Below are 22,077 nucleotides of genomic sequence, written 5' to 3'. Positions count from 1 at the left end.
AGATGGCGGTTCGACAACTGCAGTGTTTGGAAAGGCGTATGCAGAGGGATTTACTCATCGGCGAAAGTGTGAGGAGACAGCTTTCTGAGTATCAAGCGAAAGGGTACATACACAAAGCGACCCGGAAGGAGCTCGATGATTCAGATCCACGGCGTACGTGGTACTTACCTTTAGGAGTGGTCATCAATCCCAAGAAGCCGTCCAAGGTTCGTATCTTCTGCGATGCAGCGGCCAAAGTGGATGGAGTCGCACTCAACACGATGCTGTTGAAAGGGCCGGATCTGCTAAATACGTTGCTCAATGTTCTATACGGATTCCGGGAGAAACGGGTCGCTCTGTGCGCAGATCTGAAGGAGATGTTTCACCAGATTCGGATTCGACGAGAAGATCGACATGCGCAACGACTGCTTTGGCGAGATGATCCTACACAAGCCCCCGATGTGTATTTGATGGACGTCGCAACGTTTGGTGCAACGTGTTCACCGTGTTCGGCACAATTCGTGAAGAATTTGAACGCTAAGGAGCATTCAAGACAGTATCCAGTTGCAGCCGACGCAATTATCCGGAAGCACTACGTGGATGACTACTTGGACAGCGCTGACGACGTTGACGAAGCGGTGAAGCTGGCACATGAAGTCAAACTGGTCCACTCTCTCGGCGGATTCCATCTGCGGAACTGGCTTTCAAATTCCACCGAGGTTCTCGCACGGGTCGGGGAGAGAGACCCAGTCACAGAAAAGTGTCTCCAGCTGGACAAGAACAGTTCAACCGAACGCGTGCTCGGGATGTACTGGAAGCCGGTCGACGATGTCTTCACGTTTACAACGACGCTAGCGGTGGGTGCGGAGCATCCAACTAAGCGCCAGGCACTGCGAGTAGTGATGAGCCCATTCGATCCGGCAGGATTGTTGTGTTTTTTCCTCATACACGGCAAGGTACTAATCCAGGAGCTGTGGAGGGCGAAGACGACATGGGATCAACTAATTCCGGAGGAGTTACTTGGGAAGTGGATGCGGTGGACGAGTTTGTTCAAACATCTGGACCAGATTAGCATTCCGCGTTGCTACTTTCCGCAACGTTCGGTGAAAGATATCTTGTCGCTGCAACTGCATATCTACGTGGATGCTAGCGAAGAAGCTTATGCGTGTGTCGCTTACTTTCGGGCGGTATTTCCGGATGGGATTTCTGTTGCGTTAGTCGGTGGGAAATCCAAGGTGGCTCCACTGAAGGCACACTCCATCCCACGGTTGGAGTTGATGGCGGCGGTAATCGGAGTACGCTTGATGAAGACCATCCTCACTGGGCACTCGCTCGTAGTCGAGAAGACAGTGTTATGGTGTGACTCTAAGACGGTGCTGGCTTGGATAAATTCAGATCATCGAAGATATCGCCAGTTCGTAGCTTGCCGAGTAGGTGAGATTTTGTCCAAGTCGGAGGCGAAGCAATGGCGTTGGATATCATCGAGAAAGAACGTCGCCGACGATGCGACAAAGTGGGGAAAAGGGCCGTGTTTGTCCTCAGGCGGCCGTTGGTTCCGTGGTGACAACGATTTATATTTGCCAGAAGATCAATGGACCGTAGATGCAGATTCAGTCGGCGCGACGACCGATGAAGAGCTGAGGTCGTGTTTGGTGCACAAGGAGGTTATCGTACCGCCACAACTTGTGAGGTGGGAGCGATTCTCGAAACTGACGCATTTGTATCGATCGGTAGCACATGTTCATCGCTACGTACAAAATCTACGGCGAACGGTAAAACGAGAGACTCGACTGGACGGACCACTCACTCAAGAGGAATTAGCAACAGCCGAAACCACAATCTTTCGTTGGGTGCAGTGTGAGCAGTATCCGGACGAGGTGGCGACTTTGTCAGTAATGCGGGACAAGCAGCCAGGACAACAGGCGCGGCTAGAGAAAACCAGCAAAATATACAAACTGTCTCCGTACTTGGACGAAGCAGGTGTTATTCGTTCTGATGGAAGGATATCTGCTGCGACCGTCGCCGCGTTTGACACTAAGTTTCCAGTAATATTGCCGAAAGCCCATCCAGTGACTAGACTGCTGGTTGATTGGTACCACCAACGATTTCTTCACGCCAATGGCGAGACTGTCGTGAACGAAGTGAGACAGCGTTTCCACATATCGCAGCTGCGCCCGTTCGTGCGTAAGGTGGCTAAAGAGTGCGCCTTGTGTAAAGTCAAGAAGCCAAGTCTGGCGACACCCCGAATGGCTCCACTCCCGGCGGCCAGGTTGCAGGCGTACGTACGTCCATTTTCCTACGTAGGCGTCGACTATTTCGGGCCGATCGGCGTGCGGGTGAACCGAAGTATTGCAAAACGATGGGTAGCTCTGTTCACGTGTATGACCACACGAGCAATCCATCTCGAAGTCGCTCACACACTTTCAACGGAATCTTGCAAGATGGCGATCAGGCGTTTCATCGGACGCAGAGGAGCACCTGTGGAGATCCGCAGCGACAGGGGCACAAATTTCGTGGGATCGAGCAACGAACTTAAGCAGGAGATGGGCAAAATCGAGCGCCAGCTTGCCGAAACGTTCACCAACGCGAACACGAAATGGGTGTTTAACCCACCTGGATCACCTCACATGGGTGGCGCCTGGGAGCGTCTAGTGCGGTCGGTGAAAACCGCTCTTGCTGCAATGGAGTCTTCTCGAACGCCGAACGAAGAAACGCTGGCAACGTTGCTAGTGGAAGCTGAGAGTGTGGTCAATTCGAGACCGCTAACATATATTCCTCTGGAGACGGCGCAACAGGAGGCTCTAACACCGAACCACTTTCTTCTAATGAGCTCGAGCGGCGTAACGCAGACTCCGAAGACGCTTACGGATCCAAGACAAGCCTGCAGGAACGACTGGAATCTATGCCGTACAATGGTAGATCAGTTTTGGCGCCGGTGGGTGCGGGAATATCTTCCTACCATCGCACGTCGTACCAAGTGGTTTGAGGAGACAAAACCGATCGAGGTAGGAGATTCGGTGATCATCGTGGAGGAGAAGATACGCAACGGATGGATTCGAGGACGTGTAGCCAAGGTCGTGGTGGGCCGAGATGGGCGAGTTCGCGATGCCGTGGTGCAGACTCCCGACGGAATGGTGCATCGACCTGTAGCAAAGCTGGCGCGGATCGACATAGAAAAGGTGGGGCTTCAGCCGGGAACAGCAGAAGGTAAAGCTGAACCGGAGATAGCTAACCAGCCTTACGGGTCGGGGAGTGTTACGGTATGTCCCGCTGACCCCTTCCAACTCCACGGTCGACCACCTGTCGGTGAAGGACAATTTTGATGTAGTGAGGACCATTTGAAATGGAAGGATAGGAAAAGGGAAGAAGGACCGTTTGAAATGGAAGAATAGAAAAAAAGGAAAAAAGGATCGTTTGAAATGGTAGGATAGAAAAAGATAGACGTCATGCACAGATGAGAGGAAGATATAAGAAAAAATATAGATGAAATTTGTTAGTTAGTAGTTGAAAATATAGACCATTGAATTCGTGAACATCACAAGCAAAAATTTAAATCCCGTAAGTAGAACCTACGTCGGAGAGGAATTCTTTTAATCCTTACCCTGAATTATATTCCTTAACAGGTGATAGTAGCACAAGAATACTGTCGGTCAGAACGGACGGTGTCGGATTGTTCAAGTTAAGGTTAGGACAAACGTGGCGTGAATTTGTTCGCCCTGAAAATTAACATTTTGATCCAAATTGTAGCTTTAAACGGAATAGTATTCCACCTGCACAATTGTTGGGAAGAAGAAGGATTACGTATTGAACCGATGTAAGTAGCGCATAAGTTTCCTAGGGCATTTCATTAATAAAGCTCCACAGCTTTTAGCTGATTCATGCTGAAAAGCCGTTTATTCAATCCACCCAACAGACATAATCGTCCTCCTCGAACGCCCGATTGTCCGCCTGCGCACCATTCAAACGTTCATTGCAGTACTGCCTCCACCTTTCGACCACCTCACGTTCGTCCGTCAAGATGCCACCTTCCTTGTCTCTACACATTTCGGCCCGCAACACAAAACCGTTGCGAGAGTCTTTCAGCTTCTTGAAGAACGTCCGCGTTTCGTGAGCGCGATACAGCAGCTCTATCTCCTCTCTCTCTGACTCTTCCAGTCGGCGCTTTTTATCCTGAAAAAGACGAGTCTGCTGTTTTGGCTTCCGTCGATATGACTCCACGTTCTGACGAGTGGCTTGAAGCAACATCGCTGCGCGTGCTGCATTCGTCTCGTCCAATATCTCTTGGCAATGGCCATCGAACCAATCGTTCCGTCGACTCCTCTGTACATATCCCAAGACGCTCTCCGCAGTGCTGCTTATGGCTGCTTTAGTCCTGGTCCAGCAGTGCGCGTACGTTGGTTTCCCTTAGTCGGTCCAGGTTATACCGCGGCGGGCGCCAGTATCTTATACTGTTCACTACGGATAGTTTTGGACGCAGTTCAACCATCACCAGATAGTGGTCCGAGTCGATGTTAGCGCCCTGATAGGTCCTTACGTCGATAATGTCCGAGAAGTGCCGTCCATCAATTAGAACATGATCAATTTGCGTCTGATCTCCAGGTGTATCGGTGCAGGAGGCGGTGCTGGAAGAAGCTGCTCCTTATGGCCATGTTCTTGGAGGTGGCGAAATCGATTAGTCTTAGGCCGTTCTCGTTCGTCTGCTGGTGGGCGCTGAACCTTCCAATTACCGGTCTGTATTCCACCTCCTGACCAACCTGAGCATTAAGGTCGCCGATGACGATCTTGACATCATGTCCTGGGCAGCGATCGTATTCACGCTCCAGCTGCGCATTGAATTCGCCTTTGTCGTCATCGCTACTTCCGAGGTGGGGACTATGCACGTTAATTATTCTGATGTTGAATAACCGGCCCTTGATCCTCATCCTGCACATTCTGTCACTAACCGGCCACCATCCGATGACACGCTTTAGCATCTCCCCCACCACCATAAAAGCTGTTCCCAGCTCGTGTGTATTGCCGCAGCTCTGGTAGATGGTGTGGTTCCCGCGAAAGACCCGCACCGTAGACCCCTTTCAACACACCTCCTGCAACGCCACAATGTCGAACTTGCGGTCTTTCACTATATCGGCAAGCATGCGAGTGCTCCCGATAAAGTTAAGCGACAGTGCAGTTCCATGTCCCATGTTTCCAGTCTCTTGTCCGTTTCCGTTGCGTACGTCTGTGCCAATTTTGTCCATCCGAAATTTCTTGTTGAACTTCCTGAGCATGCTATTTTTATGGGCGGCTAGCTAGGCCTGCGCAAACCTTGCAGTAACGCTGAAGGATCACGGGAGGAGAGAGATTTGGGCTAAGCGCTTATTTAAAGGCGGCGCTGGCTTGCCTTGTCAGGGCTGCTTTCGGGCATGTGGTATTTAGGCCTAGAACGTGTAGCCCACTATCTCGTCCTACCACACCCGCAGTCAGCCCCCGCTACTGGTTCGGCTCGCGAATCACAACTAGTTGCTATCGCGACTAAGCATTATCCACCACCTATGATCCGCCCGGCTGCTTGCAACTCAGCTTCTCACATAGCGTTCTTCCGGGAAAAAATATTTTATTTTTCTTTGTTTCAAGTGTGAGCGTCGAAATGTTGCTCATCAGGTTTGTGGCAGACATGCACCCATATATACTTACCAAGTGTAATAAGAATGTAATAGATATTTCCACAATGTTATATTGAACGTAACCTAAGCCACAGACTAACAGACATAACACTCAAAAACAAAGCTTCGCCCGCTTTAACGGTCATTTTAAATATATTTGTAGTTGGGACTGTGGCCACATTTGAAATTATGGCGCCACTGACATATGAACAAGCATATGGGGATAGACCACTAGTGAAAAATTGTTCCCAAACCTGAGGGGTAACCCACCAGTAAATGAGTGTTTGGGACTGTGAATAAAAGGTGGAGCTATTGTTCTGGGAAAATTTTCGGATCGATGTTTTTTGAGGGAATTCCCTCATAGTGTTATGTCTGTTAGTCTGTGCCTAAGCCTTGATAAATGAGAAAGGCACAATTGCACCACTAGGTGGATTAAAACAGGTTTTTTTTTACATTTTAATGACATTCAATTAGCTAGAGTGTACTGGGTAGGGAAAGTTATGAAAATTAGAGCCATTAGTGAGAGCAAGGATGTGAAGTATACAGATCGGAAAACTAGAAGTGGCAGGGTCTTAAGAACAGGCTTAAAATCTTACGGGCTTAACTTGTTAAAGGAAATTAAATTTTACCGGGCCTTAGATGCCCAGCTTGCCTTTTAACATTAGGATTTTAGCTTGCCTTCATAAGGGTTAATACTTAATAATATTTACAATAAGGGCCTCAAAGTCGAGTGTAATAACAATCGGGGCATAATGATCCTCAATGTCGCCTATTCTCCATTTTTTGTTTAGTCGATTATACCCATTAGCCGAAACCTTTGCCGACGAATACTTTACGACATATCCTGGATAAATTTCGGCAATAAAACAGGCGGATTTCAAAGCGGCGTACGATTGTGTGAAACTAAACGATGTAACCCGTCAGGGTAACAATTGAGCACTGGGTGGAAATATACCCTTTCGTGCGTACTCTCTCCGTAGAGTGTATTGTTTACGAAAATTTATGCTCACCGCTGTTTTGTACCGTTCACACTAAAGGTGTAAATTTTTGTTCATTTTCTCGTTTGTGAACGGTTTTGTTTGTGCAGATAGGTGTAGTAATTTTTGTTGAACATTTGTATATAAGAAACATAGGGTTTAGGTAGGACACCGCTCTCTTCTCGCTGTAAAAGTGATTGCCACACGCAGAAAAATTTAGCCTATTTAAACCAAAAATATGTGTTGTTGAATCCAATCATTTATTGTTTATCACTTTAACAAACAAACTTATTGGTTTGAAAATATTTTTTTATTAGAACAACAACAAATTTTTGCTTTCAATAAATACATTTTTAGTATCAATAATTATTGAAAAACGGAACGATAATTTTTTTTATTGAAACAAAAAATAAATTTTATTGAATTCAATAAATAATTTTATTGTCTCCCGACCAATAATTTAATTTATTGAATTTAATGCATAATTTTATTGAACCTACAAATCTTTTTTCTGCGTGTAACTATGCTGTACCATGGCAATGACAGCTATGCGGCGGTGTGTTTTTTTTGGTGGTTGTTTGGTGGAGTGAAAAAGGCGGCCATCGAGATAAGGCAGAAAGTGACGGAGCACGAACAAGAACAGACGTCCAGAGTATTTTGCTTTCGGGACAATCTTGCGCCACCGTAACTGTGGAGTTTAGTGTGACAGTAAAATCCCTGTCGAAAAGTGCCGGTTTGTGGTTCGGGCACAGTGCATAGTGTGGTGTCGGTTCGCCAAAAGGGGTTAGCTAATTGCAAAGGAGTTCTTTCGCCACCCCGGCTAATTAACAAGGAACCGAACATCAGCCGTTCTCGCTATAGAGAATAAGTCGAACGAGCCTAGCTCTCCTCTATAGCTAATAGCCAAGGAGAACGAAGCAGGGCGGACAAAGGTTTCCCCTGGGAAATTTACTGCGGTAACTTCCGGGATCGTTTACGGCGAGTAGACGATCCGGCGATTCGTCGCCAACGTCGCTAGGGCGGTTCCAACAAAGGAACCAAGCTCACCTCCCTAGCTAAACGCGAAGGACCGCTGCCGGAGCAGCCAACGACCAAAGGAGAACGCGGCCATTGTTGTCCCGGCCGGTCGGAGGAAACCGCCCGCAGCAGTGAGCCACCAGCAGCAGCAGTGAAGTGGAGAGTTGGAGGTCAATAAAGTCGGTAAATTTAGTAATTTATTTTGTTTTGTTTACCCTTTTTTTGTTGTTACGAAAATCCGAAATTCTGTAGAGGCACCTAGGCCGCCCTGAAAAGAAGGGTACGCCGGGCAAATAAGAACCCGAGTAGCGGGCAAACCCCTACTTACAACGAATTGTGGTAGATAATGCTTTACCATGGTTTCCGACAAAACTATTTAAGCAGATTGCTGGGTGGGTCAAACTCAAGCGACAAAATAGCCAAAGAGGCACCAGACACAGTGCTAGCTGGTGCGATAAGAAGATCTGATGTGTTACAGCATGGAACCATCATTATGAGATAAACCATGATTCTTGGCTTCGTAAATTGGCGTTGTTCACCGAACAGTGGAAGCATTTGTGTTTTTTTAAAAGAAGGCTGTGAGAATCGAACTGACCATGAGCTCTGCCAAGACAGAGTACATTGTTGGTCGTGAGCGTGGCAGTTCGAACGGTGTTGCTTCTGAGATGGAATTCGATTTGATACAGTAGGGGGTGATCGACGAATTTATATACATTGGCATACTAGTAGCATGTGAAGTGATATTCTGAGATAGTTATGATTCAATGTGATAAGAGATGCTAGATGCGAGATGAAAAGTTTAGAGACGCGCCAAAAAACTTGCTTTTTACAAATCGCTGTCGCTACCTATTGCTATGTACGATCACGAGGCATGGGCGTCCATGAGATTAGGCTATCGAATGTTCGGCGTGTTTGAGAGAAGAAATCTGTGGACAACACTCGATGACATTGCTTTGTTACGTAGGAAATTTTTCATATTTTTCTACAGTCCCAGATAGTAAAGTTAAACATTTTTTATGTCAAAAAATACCGAAATGGTAATGACAAATCCATTCGAGCTCTATTGCATAAACATTAAAAACTAACAGCTTCTACTAAGCTCACATAGTTTTATCCGTGAATATTTTTGATTGCCGTTTTTGTATACGAATTGATAACTTATGCCAAGCCAATTCACCCAGAAAAATAGTTAGTGCAGCAAGCAGTCCAATCATTAATACAATCATTGGTCCTAGAACATGCTCCGTCGTAAGTGGTTTCTTCTCTTCCTCGTCCTTATGGCCTTCTGAGATTTGTATCAAAGCTTGCTGCATGCGAGTGCTTGTATACTTTCTGATCGCCTGTCTTTCCCAAACTATAATAAAACCGTGCGATATTGCCTCCAGATTGAACTTGTTGAAGTATTCCATCAATGGCCAACCCCGTTGGGAGTATCCAATAGTGTACGCAAAGTACAATATTTCTTTCATGATGTCAAAGGTACCCACATTTTCATCACGAACTGATTTCCCGTACGCGAAGTTTCCGCCATTCAGTAGCTCCACACCGATAGCGTAGTCACCGGGCAGTGATCGTCGGAACATTTCGTTCTCATCGGGAACCTCATCGAATCGTTCCACCACAGTGCGGATATCATACTGTAACAAAAAATTACAGGTGGAGCATAATGAATACCATTCGAGGAATATAACTTAGATGAGTTACCGATTCCGCTCCGAATAAGGCAAAAATCCATGCTACTGCCGGCGCTGCCCATCGGTACGGTGAAAGAACGTAGTCGTGAACGGTTTCGATCGACTTTTCGTATCTCGGTACAGTTAAAACACTGGCTAATCCACCGGCATACGAGTTGCTCAAAACGACTCCAGATAAAAGGATGAATGATATCAGAACACGATACGACGAAGAAATTGAGCTAAAATACATCACTTTTGAGTAGAGGGTAAGAATAACGCGATATACAAATTTGAACTGTACTTTGGAAATATCCCTTGATCTAAGTAGATGGAGATCATATCGAAAATTGATTTTTCAATCGGAGGCTGGGCAGAATCCCTGTCCATGCTGTGTTTCAAATTCAAACTTGTTATCATGTGATGAACGAATGTCATTACCACAAGCATGAGACCCACTGATAGCCACAATGTTTTTGCGAAGGGATAAATTAGCGTCAGAAACATCGGACGCAATTTTGCTCCTGGAACCAGCAATATTACAGTTGATTTACAGATATATTGGCTCCCGTCCATTAGATGAAAGTACCTGTAAAAATATAACTTAATTTATCGGAACTCTTTACTATCAGCTAATGATCTACCAATCATAATAAACACAACAAGTAGCAAACTCAGTCTGCTTCGAATAGGTGGAGTAGACTTCACCATACCCGGTTCCGTTATCGTATATGTCGCCCCATCCACTGGGTCCAACTGTAAAAAAATAGATTTCATAGCTTCAACCAGATATCACAGGCAAGTCCCAAGCAACCAAAACTTTGTAATAGGGAGCTGCCTAAACTTCTAGGTTTTGATAATTTTTCGAGCTGTACTACGTTTTAATAGTGGTTTAAACAACTTTCAAATTAAAATAAAGTTGAGACAGCTTGAAAATTGTCTAACGATTTTATATGAACTTTAAAGGGATTTTAAAGATTTTATTCGAACTATCGGTTGCTTGGGTTGACCTTGACACTCACAATCCCATAGCTTTATGTTGCAGTTTCGAATTCGGCAAAACTCCACTATCAAGGTACCCTCAATGCCTTCCAAAAATAGTTCCTTCGGGGAGCTCGAATTGAACGCATCGATGTTTCCTTTATTCTCTCCAACGTTGGACGTCATACAGTATGGCACATAATCGGCGACCCCCATTGCTACATCTCTCCGTTGTAAATCGAACATTTTATCGTAGAATACGTTTCCATCGCCGACGAATTTGTTCTCGATGACGTTGTAGCTTTCTACAAGTTGTACCTCCGCTGTGTTACTGATCGAATAATTTTGCGTGTACAAATCGTAGTTGCTGTTACCGGAAGGAACTATGAACCAAAGATTCGGGTACACTGTCAATTAAAATTGAAACAAATTTTTGGATTATTCTCGTTCATCCGTAGCCTTAGGCAATTACTTTTCAATGCTTCTCTCGTGAACCAACTTTTGTCCAGCATGGTACTATTTTCGTAAAATATCAGAAAATTCCTGTCACGGATCCTTTGCAACGTTCTTTCCTTTATATCAAGCTTCAACTGAAGATAATTCATTACATATCGAGTTATTACGATGTACGACTGGAAGTACAAAATTAAACTTTTTTTTGCTAACATTTCCACGTGCACAAAACTTGGCGCTCACTTGGCATCCATGCTCGATGGCATCTTCGAGGTATGATTCTACATCTTGTTCGGCAGCAATCCACATAACTGCAAATCGTTCTTGATCCTTTTGCAGCAGTGCGAGCTCAACCGCTACCATGAAGGAACAGTACGTATCACATTCATTCTGAGCATCGGATATGTGTCGATCATAGTAAATCACGGTACAGTAGCTGCTGTTACTCGAAAAATATGATAACACTGAAATTAAACCGGTATCTTAATTTTGATACTTAAAATTTTGGTCTTGATTATTTTGTTACTCAAGTACTGAAGAAAGGACACCAGATTGCCTTGCACTTCAGTGGTTGGTATCATTGTGGCACCGCTAACTTGTATGTGAACCGTGGCTACCGTTCCGTACTTTTATTTGTAGATTTTCCCCTGCTCGATGATTACCCATCAGGATAATTCATCGGCGATTACCAGCATGTACTAATTGGCGTTATGCAAAATGTACTTAAAGGAATCGGTTATCGATGGCGTTATTACATGATAATCGATCCTTTACATAAGTTCAGCGGTGCTCAACATTCTTCTCCTTTTGTGAAACTTATTGCAAAGGTTTTTCATTATTTGTTAAGATATGTGTCGGGCTCTTATAACTTTTAGATAGTCAACTTGTGGTTAGGGGAACTATTTTATTGAAATTATTTTTCCTAAGCAGAATCTTTCTGTAAGGAAGTCGTATACCTCGACAATTTTATGACATTCGAAACGGGATTTTGTGCCAGATTTTGAGCACAGAAAATGCCCCTCCGTAATCTCTACAAAAATTCGAAACGAAAATTTGACCGATTAAAAAAATGCAATTTAAAAATGGTTCTGATTTTTGACGTAGGACTACGTCTTTGTTTTCGATATGGGGGTGCACTCTGCAAATTCTACAAAAATGGTATGTAACGAAAAGTGGTCCAATTGTAAACGCATATAATTCAGCCATCTCCCGATAAATTTTCAAATTTTTTGCACAAATCGCTCCGAAATACTTCTAAGAATAGATTCCAATAGATAAACCCAAAGATTTTTGATATGCTATATTAAAAAATTAAATAATATACAACCTTGTCAAAATATCGCGCATTAACACACAGAAGATAGCGCTTCCCAAGCCCTGTACGACGGATTGGTGTACCTAGCGCGCAACGCTTCTATGAATGACGTCATCATCGACTATTTAAAGAACGGACTTGGTCAGACACGCTCAGTTCCCTGTTGAACGGCTGGTGAAGCAGATCACTGCGCTGTGTTTTTTACAGCCAGTGTAGCTGAGCTAGAAGTCCGTTACACTGGCTGTGGAGGGACGCTACAACAGGCGACCGCTCCAACTGCTTTCTAAATGCCGCTGTAATGTTGCCAGTAAATTTTTGGTTTAACTAGCACATGTATTTGCGCTTGAAGTTAAGTAATGTAGTGGTAGTAATAAGCTTCCCATTTTGGTTTAAACGCAAGGACAGTTTTTAAAACAGGATTTGATTAATTAGTTTAGCTCATCTAAGCAATTTTATCAATTCTGTCATTTAAAAGGAATTTTACGGAACTTGGTGAATTTGACCCCACTTGCAACTGGTATAATCAACCTGCACAAAGTGTTGCATAACGCAGGGCTGTTTTTTGGAACAAAATCATTCAGCCCTTCGCTATGCAAAATCACGATATTATGACAGATGGGCTAAGCGCGGCCGTTCCTTTCAATCGGGAAAGGCCGCGTGGAATTTTGGTGAAACGCGCTAATAGTGTCGTGGTGGTACTAGTTGTCTCTTTCGCTCTACCCATCATCATCAGCGTTGACTCATTTTGCATTGTGCGCTTGGGTTCAATGTTTGGGGCGAATGTGTTGGTTGGTAGGGGAACTGGCGGTAAAATGAACACGTTAAGCAAAGTCATTATTTTCTAACTAATAAGTGAATGAGATATTACAATCACCTTATGTTTCTTGTTAGACATGTTTTGTACATATCTGGTAAAAATACTTCGTCATAAACACATTTTTTCAAACATGATTCTTGATTTCTAAACATGTCCAAAAATGAGACATGTTTATAGCGAGTGGGTAAAATGAACATGTGGCGGTGGTAAAATGAACAGCTTCTGGTGACCAGCAAAATGTCCTGTATGTATGCAATGCGCAGCGTTGGAAAGCATTTTCCGATCAATGCTAATATCCCAACAAATCATGAGCTTTGCATACACACAGGGCATTTTGCAGGCAAAAAAAAATTATCACGGAAGAATTGAATTTTCATGACGTAATATTAACCATTTTACAATTCTGTGGCATCGAAACACATCTACAAACTTGGGGTTATCCATGGGTGTTTGAACTTTTAGGATCTGTTTGAGAGCAACTAGAAAGCTTGTTCTATACATGAGATGTGATTATATTGTCTAAAATTTGATTTTTCTTCACCGGTCCGGGTGTTTTTCCCACACATTAAGTACTAAGAAAATAAATATTTTACATTAAGTAGTATAGTCCTACGTCTACAGTTCGTGCAACCCCATAGGGCTGCCCCTTGTAGTTTATTTTTTTTTAAATTTTACGGGGACAAGGAGGGGGAGAGTTACCATCAAGCTACGTAATTACCAGGGGGGTATTTAGAGGTTTGTGACGAAATGCTACGATGGGGGAGGGGGGTGTTAAAAATCACTCAAAAAATGCTACGTCATTTATGGATGATCCCAAACCGAACCAACCAGCCAGGTGTCGAGGTCAGTTCGGCGATTCCGGTGGAGTAGGGCGTCCGGTTCGCTGGTACCCCGACGACCCGCGACTGGTGGTGTCTCGTCGCGGTCTACTCAGTCTAGTCCCTGGCGGTGAATCTAGCTTACGCCGACGGGGAGTTCCCCGGCGATAAAAGCTCTCCCGATACCGATTCTTCTTCGGTTTTAGCACCATTCAACACCGCAACTTCTTTAACATTCAACACCGCAACTTCTTTAAGCCTTTTAGTTCCCCGCTCGTTCCATTTCGCTCCACTTCCCCGGTGAGCCATTCAGCTCCCGCCCTTACTTGTTCGCGAACTACTCGGTCCCCGACAATTGATCTAGCCTACTCCGACGGAGAATTCCCCGGCGAGAGGTTCTCCCGAAACCGAGCGATAGATTTCGCATGATTCCGATGTTCGTATTCGTGAGCCATTTAGCTCCCCGCTTCGTCCCGATCTACTCGATCTAGTCCCTGGCGGTGGACCTACCCTATTCAAACGAGCCAGCCAGTAGGTGTTGAAGTCCACCCATCGATTCCGGGTGGAGCGTAGCTTCTGGTTCACTGGCGCCCCAATTACCCACTGCTAGCTTTACAACGCGGTCTTCTCGGTCTAATCCCCGGCGGAGGATCTAGTCTACTCAAGAGCTACCCGGTAGGGTGTCGAGGTCGGTCTGACGATTCCGGTGATGCCTGACGTTTGGTTCAACCGGTACCCCGGCGACCCAAACGCGGTGCTACGTCGCGTACTACTCAACTGATCCCCAGCGGTGGACCCAGCCTACACCGTCGGAGAGTTCCCCGGCGGCGGAATTTCTCTCAAAACCCGATTTGTGGCTTCACAGCGACATTCTAGCCAATGGCGCTACTTTGTTGGTACCTACATTTGTACCCCAGACAAACTTTAGGCGACACTGTTAAGTTGGTCAAGTGAATCACCTGCTTTAATGAAAGTTTAATAATCGAATTGATTTATGATAAAGATTACTTGCAGTTAAAACTATCCGTAACGGAATAACAGTGATTACAAATAGCTCTGGGGTACAAATGTACCCCCACAAAAGCAATCTAGGGTTAAAGTAAACCCCAAAAAATGTATGCATTTTAGAGCCGAAATCCCTCTGTCACAACAGCGGTGACACCGGTGACAGCGGTGTTGAACCGGATGATGGGAAATTACAAATCTTAACAGGTTATCTAGAAACAACATACATAGACGAAGTTCGTAGCGTTTTGTAGTTATTACTGCAAACTCGTTCCTAGATTTGCGAACATTGTAAAACCGTTGAATAATTTGTTAAAAAAGTATGCTTCATTTGTTAGGAATTTCGAACAACATCAAAGTTTCCAATTGGGTCATTAAATGAGAAAAAAAAACTTTTTTTTATTACATATATCGATAAAGCTGATTTTCGTGATCACAACAATGTTTTTTTTTCCAACTCAGGATACGTGCAAATAAAATTTAAATTTAAATTAAAAAACTTGTTGACAGTCTTGATTTTACACTATTAGAAGCATTTGACATATCGAATTTCACGACAAGTGATGTCCTGTCCGAAAAAAATGAGTACATGTTTTCCCGGTTTTCCAGCAGGGTTATTTTTATTTGATATAAACTACATTCAATGTATATAGTTTTTTTTCATTTTGGGTGTTGTCTTGATAGGCCAGATGCAAACAACCGCAGTTTTCCCTTGTATGGTCTATGTTTACATAAGGTTTATTTAAAAAAAAACAAAAAATCGTTTTTACGTATTACAACGAAATTTTTTTGAAATTATGTTTTATTATGTATATTGGACCTAAAATTTATCGAATGGAACGGAAAACTATATATAGCTTAATGACCCAATTCTTAAAGCAACATTTATTATGTGTGTGTTAACCATCCTTTCTTCCATTAGCCGGTAGTGATTTATAGAAAAAAGATGTTTGCATGTATTTGGACATATTCATTCAAATAACTTGATTCATGGATTTAGGTAGGTGTTAGCTCAATTGACTTTCCGATGACCCATTTCATGTACAGCGTCAGACATGTTCCGAGGTTATCGTTCCATCAATCAGCCCTTCCTTAATGTAATGTTTGTATCAGTTGTATTTTAACATTACAACAAAACTTTCGCGTATTTAGTGTACAGGGTGCGTCAGCTGGATGTTCCTTTTTCAACATTGAACAACTCCGCCATTTTTCAGCCGATTTTGACAGATAAACACAATTCTGAAACGTCATTTAGTGCCTATGAGTCAATTTACACCAAAAGAACGCGCTGAAATCGTAGCGCTTTACTTTGAAAACGATCGTTCAATAGTGAAAACTGTGCGTGCTTATCATATGGCAGGCATTCGGCGTCTACAAACAAGACAATCCGTGTTGAAATAGGATACATCCAGATGGCGCACCCTGTATTTGATTTGTATATAATTTAAACAAGATGAGAATGCGCTGATACAATAAATGTTATATACTGATTGGATAAGCTTAAAGTTTCTTGGCCCCGTTACTATCTGTTTGAGTTCATCAAAGATGACCTCTTCTTCATCTCTGAACTCGTCGAACCCAACTAGCGGTAGCGAGTCATCCGAGTATCGCTCACCGAGTAGTCGGGTTTGTCATCCGTTGACGTGATAGTGCATAAGACCGATAGAAAAAAGAATTAAAATTAAAGCAACATTTATTATCTCCCAAAATTCTTCATTAGGGCGAGTGTATACATCTAGGGAATTTGATAACGGGATATTTTTCACCGTGCAGGTATTTAAAATAATTTCGATTTTCAGTGGTTCGAAAAAAAATAAGATTCCCGAAGTGTAAACTCGATCGCGGAAAATTTCATGAATTTAAAAAATCTCCACGCAAAACATCCGGCCGGAAACAATTCAACAAGAATGCCAACTGGCACAAAACACCGGTCCAAATTCTGTGATAAAATTGCTGTATAACTGCCTTTTTACTTGCTTTACCCAGATTTTTTTTCAATGGTTTCAAATAATGCAAGAAATCCATTTTCTTAAAAAAGGGAAATTAAAGGTTTATGTTCATTCATTTCCAAGAACCGACCAGCCTTGTCCAATATAACTATTAGGGTGGGGCAAAATGATTGTTTTTTCAGCACTACACTTTTATCTAATTGTTGACTTACTGCAGGAAGAATTCAAGAGAATATTTTCAATAGGACGTAAGTAACAATGAGAGATTCTCTTTGAGGTCTATCTCTTCTGTTCATTACTCGGCCATTTCAACATTTACTACTCTACTCTTTGCATGATATTGTAGTAAAAACCGTTGGCTTTCGATATGTACTGCAAAATTAGTACAAAGTGTTTTTTTTTTATCTTAAATACGTTTATTTAGGCCCAAATGCTTTAGCTTAACGAGGCCGATAATTCATTTTTTTAATTACATGTCACATGTTAGTGGGGGAAGGGAAAGCCGTATTTAGGGGCGGCTTGCTCCCCTCTTATGTAAGTAAAGGAAAAAGGTAGGAAGTGGGATACATATTGTGTAATTGACAGCGTCGTTTGCTGATTGATTATTGTGGCGGATATGCACACTTTGTTGTAGTGTTGTAGTTTCCAGCCTGTAATCGCAGGGGCGAGGGGAGGGTCGATATTTCGGATAATTATTGGCACTCTGATACTGTCATGGTGTTCTCTATATCATCTGCATGTGAGGTATGTCATGATGTTCTGGGTAGACGGTTATCAAGAAGGGTATGCACCGAAGACTCGTGAAGCAATGCCATATTGTAGATGCAGGGATAGGTTGGTGAGATTCTACTGTGAATGAGAGAGGGGAAAATGTATTAAACTTGGACATCAATGGTTTTCAAAAAGATATAGATAAGAAAAATATAGGGGTGGTCACGGCTTGCCAGGACGTCCCGGACTGGCACATAGGGTGATCTACCTCGGGCCCGAAGGGAATCTATTAGTTGGGACCTGGCAACACAGTACTCTGCGCACAGCCAAACAACATGCTCGATGTCGTGATAGCCGTTCTCACAAACACAATGATTACTTTCAGCAAGCCCTATACGACGGAGATGCGCGTCAAACGAGTAATGGTTGGACATGATCCTTGACATCGTACGAATAAAGTCCCGGTTCACATCCAACCCCTTAAACCAAGCATTCGTTGATACCTTCGGGATAATGGAATGTAGCCACCGTCCCAGATGCCCATTGCTCCATGAGGTTTGCCAACTATCGAGCGTCCTCTGACGAGAGATACTGAAAAATTCGTTGAAGCAAATTGGTCTTTCGTAAGTGTCGCCTTCTACTGCGCCCACCTTGGCTAAAGAGTCCGCCTTCTCATTGCCCGCAATAGAACAATGTGACGGGACCCAAACCAAGGTAATCTGGTAAGATTTTTCAGATAAAGCACTCAGATATTCCCGTATTTTCCCCAGGAAATACGGTGAGTGCTTTCCAGGCTTCGCCGCACGGATGGCCTCAATGGAGCTGAGACTATCCGAAACGATGAAGTAATGGTCTGAGGGCAGGGTGTCAATGATCCCGAGAGTATACTGAATGGCAGCTAATTCTGCGACGTAAATTGAAGCAGGATCATTGAGTTTGAATGAGGCAGCAAGATTTTCGTTGAAGATACCGAAGCCTGTGGACCCGTCGAGAATTGATCCGTCAGTGTAGAACATTTTGGTGCAGTCGACTTGATGGTATTTGTTATAGAAAATATTTGGGACCACTTGTGGGCGAATATGATCCGGAATTCCACAAATCTCTTCCTTCATGGATGTATCGAAAAATACAGTGTGATCAGAAGTATCTAAGAGATGAGCACGGTTGACGTTATACGTAGATGAATTGATGTTCTGTGCCATGTAATCGAAGTACAAGGACATGAATCGGGTCTGAGAATTAAGCTCGACAAGCCTTTCGCAATTTGCAATCACCAATGGGTTCAGAATATCGCATCGAATGAGCAATCGATATGAGAGGTCCCAGAATCGATTTTTTAGCGGAAGAACGCCCGCCAGCACTTCGAGACTCATCGTATGGGTCGAGTGCATGCAACCCAAGGCAATACGCAAGCAACGATACTGGATTCGCTCCAGTTTGATGAAGTGTATGTTCGCAGCGGAGCGAAAGCAGAAACAACCGTAACTCCAACACTGATAATATCGTTGTTTGGTACAGCCTGATTAGGTCTCCTGGATGGGCACCCCACCATGTTCCAGTTATTGTACGGAAAAAGTTGATCCTTTGTTGGCACTTCTGTTTCAGATACCTAATGTGACATCCCCAGGTACCTTTAGAGTCGAACCATACCCCGAGATATTTGAATGTTGAAGCCTGAGCAATAGTTTGATCCATTAATTGAAGCTGTAGTTGCGCTGGTTCACGCTTTCTAGAAAATACGACTAGCTCAGTTTTCTCCGTGGAGAACTCGATACCCAGCTGGAGAGCCCAAGCAGACAAATTGTCCAAGGTATCTTGCAGTGGTCCTTGCAAGTCGACGGCTTTAGGACCTGTAATAGAGACCACACCGTCATCTGCAAGCTGCCTTAGCGTGCAGGAATTGACAAGACATTCGTCAATGTCATTCACGTAAAAATTGTAGAGGAGAGGGCTTAGACATGAGCCCTGGGGAAGGCCCATGTAGCTAAATCGTGATGTCGATAAATCGCCATGCGAGAAATGCATTTGTTTTTCAGACAACAGGTTTAGCAAAAAGTTATTTAACATTGGCGAAAGACCATGCTGGTGCAACTTCTCATAAAGAATGTTGATCGAAACTGAATCGAAAGCCCCCTTAATATCCAAGAATACTGATGCCATCTGCTCTTTGTTAGCATATGCCATTTGAATTTCTGTTGAGAGCAACGCAAGGCAATCGTTCGTCCCTTTGCCTTTGCGGAAGCCAAATTGTGTATCTGGCAGTAAGCCATTTGTTTCGACCCAATTATCGAGGCGAAACAAGATCATTTTTTGCTATCGTTTTTTATTGATATTTTTCGGTGATTCTATTAAAAAAAAAAAAAACTCTTACTGTTGACGTTTCAGCTTACTCGATTATAATTTCAGCCATCTTCAGAACTTTACAATAAAAATACAAAAAAATACAATAAATTTTACAGATCACAATTTACGTTAAAAACGATCACGACTTACATTTAACCCCATTCGCCTCTTGCTATCGCTGGGGGAAACAAATTTAAACTAAACCTACAGCGTCGTTGCCAGCGTCGTTGCTCCCTCCTCTCCTGTGAATTGCTGCGTTGATCGTAGCTTGTTGAGAAGTCCATTATACGTGCTAGAGAAGCTAGCTGCGTCACGTTGAAGATTCACAGCTCTCTCCTCTCGCAGCTTGATGTGGAGAACCTCAGCAGTCAGCCTATTGGAATCATTGTTGATTCTCTCCAATACACGCGTTCTGTTGAAATCGAACTGATGTCCACACTCTCTCGCATGCTGCGTTAGGCCGGTTATAGAGGTGCTCGTGCGAATTGAATTTTTATGCTGGGCAATGCGTTTTTCCAGAGTTTGCGATGTCTGTCCTATGTACTCTCTATTGTCGCATCCACCACACGGAATGCTGTAGACCACATTGGTCTGTTGCATCTTTGGGATCCTGTCCTTCAACATAGTAAAGATAGTGTTTTTAATTTTGTCGGTCGGTTGGTACGCTGCGATGATGTCATTCTTGCGTAACACTTTTCCTATCTTCTCGCTTAGGCAGGGGATGTATGGGATGGAAATGTACTTAGCTATTTGCTCGTCTGTACTCCTGGTTTGCAGTGTGTTGTATAGTGAGTGTACCCTCTGTTTCAGTACACGCTTTATGAAGTGTTCCGGGTAGTTGTTGTTGCGCAGGATGTCCGACGCTTCTTTTATGCTTACCTCTCTCTTCCCCGCATCAGTAAGCTTTAGCGCTCGGTCGAATAATGCGATAGCGGTATTCTTTTTGTGGGCGTGCGGACTCTCTGATGTGTAATCAAGATATCGTCCTGTTGTCTGTTTTGGGAGCCATTTTTTATCTATTCTCTCTTCCCTTCTAGTTAATAGGAGATCCAAGAACCGGATAGATTCATTTTCTTCCTTTTCCACTGTGAATTTTATGCTGTTGTGATCTTTTTCGAACTCCTGGATGACAGCATCGATCTCATTCTCCTTACCCACCAGAAAACAATCATCCACATACCTTCGATACACTACCAGCGAAATATTTTTTTGTTTCAATCTTTCTATCGCTTCTCTCTCTAGCCTCTCCATCACTATATTGGCAACGACGGGAGAAAGTGGGGATCCCATCGGTACTCCGAATATTTGGTCATAATACTTTCCATCGTATTGAAAAAATGACGCTTCTAGGACTGTTTTCATCGCCTGTTTGAAACTGTCCCATGGGATTGTTGTAATGTGTTGTAGTTCGTTCCAACGTTCCTCAACATACTCGTACACTTTGTCTACAGGCACATTTGTGTACAGGGACACCACATCCAACGAGTATAGTACACATCCCTCCGGTACCCGTATCTTAGAAATCTCTTCTGCGAAATCAAAGCTATTGCGAACATGGTACTCTGTCTTTCCCACTAAATTGTTCAATATTCCCGAAAGGTATTGAGCCATACGGTACGTTGCTGAGCCAATGGTGGACACTACCGGTCGGAGGGGGCAGTTTTCCTTATGGATTTTAGGAAGACCATAGATCCGCGGTGGTGCGCAGTTGTACAATTTAAGTCTGTATTTGGTGGCTTTGTCAATGTGTTGGTCTAACCACCACTGCTCCACAATGCTGTTTAGCCTTTTTAGCACTCTGTTCGTAGGATTGTCCTTACGCTGCTTATAAGTAGATGGGTCATTTACCATTTCTGTCATTTTTTGGTGGTACTCGGTGGCTGATATCAGGACGGTTTTATTTCCTTTGTCGGCCTTTGCAACATATAGGTCTGGGTTCTCTCGCAAGAACTTCTTGCTGCGCACTATGTCTTTGTGTATCCAATCGTTCTCTTTCGTTCGTGGTTGGTTTTGATAGTTGACGTAGTTGGATATGATGGTAGAAACCTCTGCTCTAATTTCGTCAGCTTGTGGTTTGTTCTGTATTGCTGTCTCTACATCGGCGACAAGTTTCACGTATGGGATGGAGCATCGCATCGCAAACTCTGCAAACTCTGGAAAAACGCATTGCCCAGCATAAAAATTCAATTCGCACGAGCACCTCTATAACCGGCCTAACGCAGCATGCGAGAGAGTGTGGACATCAGTTCGATTTCAACAGAACGCGTGTATTGGAGAGAATCAACAATGATTCCAATAGGCTGACTGCTGAGGTTCTCCACATCAAGCTGCGAGAGGAGAGAGCTGTGAATCTTCAACGTGACGCAGCTAGCTTCTCTAGCACGTATAATGGACTTC

The 22,077-nt window shown here is 43.8% G+C and overlaps 3 protein-coding genes across 3 annotated transcripts; 1 reads left to right on the top strand and 2 right to left on the bottom strand.

Annotated features, from left to right (window-relative positions):
• The first annotated feature begins 30 nt into the window (after positions 1-30).
• On the top strand, positions 31-3,797 carry LOC131691413 (uncharacterized). The gene is made up of 2 exons (XM_058977785.1): positions 31-3,537; positions 3,603-3,797. The coding sequence occupies exon 1, from the start codon at positions 39-41 to the stop codon at positions 3,300-3,302; it is 3,264 nt and encodes a 1,087-aa protein (XP_058833768.1). The 5' UTR covers positions 31-38; the 3' UTR covers positions 3,303-3,537; positions 3,603-3,797.
• Positions 3,798-8,572: 4,775 nt separating this feature from the next.
• Positions 8,573-11,307, bottom strand: LOC131690606 (uncharacterized). The gene is made up of 8 exons (XM_058976509.1): positions 11,249-11,307; positions 10,966-11,186; positions 10,742-10,901; positions 10,311-10,676; positions 9,933-10,044; positions 9,593-9,877; positions 9,320-9,530; positions 8,573-9,252 (listed from the first exon to the last, which is right to left on the bottom strand). Exons 1-8 carry the CDS (start codon positions 11,301-11,303, stop codon positions 8,716-8,718), a joined length of 1,947 nt encoding a protein of 648 aa, XP_058832492.1. The 5' UTR covers positions 11,304-11,307; the 3' UTR covers positions 8,573-8,715.
• An 8,577-nt stretch (positions 11,308-19,884) lies between these two features.
• Positions 19,885-21,816, bottom strand: LOC131687122 (uncharacterized). The gene has a single exon (XM_058971170.1). It carries the CDS (start codon positions 21,814-21,816, stop codon positions 19,885-19,887), a length of 1,932 nt encoding a protein of 643 aa, XP_058827153.1.
• Positions 21,817-22,077: the final 261 nt, after the last annotated feature.

This window comes from Topomyia yanbarensis, chromosome 3 (genome assembly GCF_030247195.1).
Source record: "Topomyia yanbarensis strain Yona2022 chromosome 3, ASM3024719v1, whole genome shotgun sequence".
Lineage (NCBI taxonomy): Eukaryota > Metazoa > Arthropoda > Insecta > Diptera > Culicidae > Topomyia > Topomyia yanbarensis.
This window is presented reverse-complemented; position numbering and strand designations above follow the sequence as displayed.

Coding starts and splice junctions, on each gene's coding strand:
- LOC131687122 (XM_058971170.1), bottom strand. CDS start 21,816: ATGCGATGCTCCATCCCATACGTGAAACTTGTCGCCGATGTAGAGACA.
- LOC131690606 (XM_058976509.1), bottom strand. CDS start 11,303: ATGATACCAACCACTGAAGTGCAAGGCAATCTGGTGTCCTTTCTTCAG. Junction 10,677..10,741: donor CACGAGAGAAGCATTGAAAA/GTAATTGCCTAA, acceptor TTTAATTGACAG/TGTACCCGAATCTTTGGTTC. Junction 9,531..9,592: donor GATCAAGGGATATTTCCAAA/GTACAGTTCAAA, acceptor GATGTATTTTAG/CTCAATTTCTTCGTCGTATC.
- LOC131691413 (XM_058977785.1), top strand. CDS start 39: ATGCAGAGGGATTTACTCATCGGCGAAAGTGTGAGGAGACAGCTTTCT.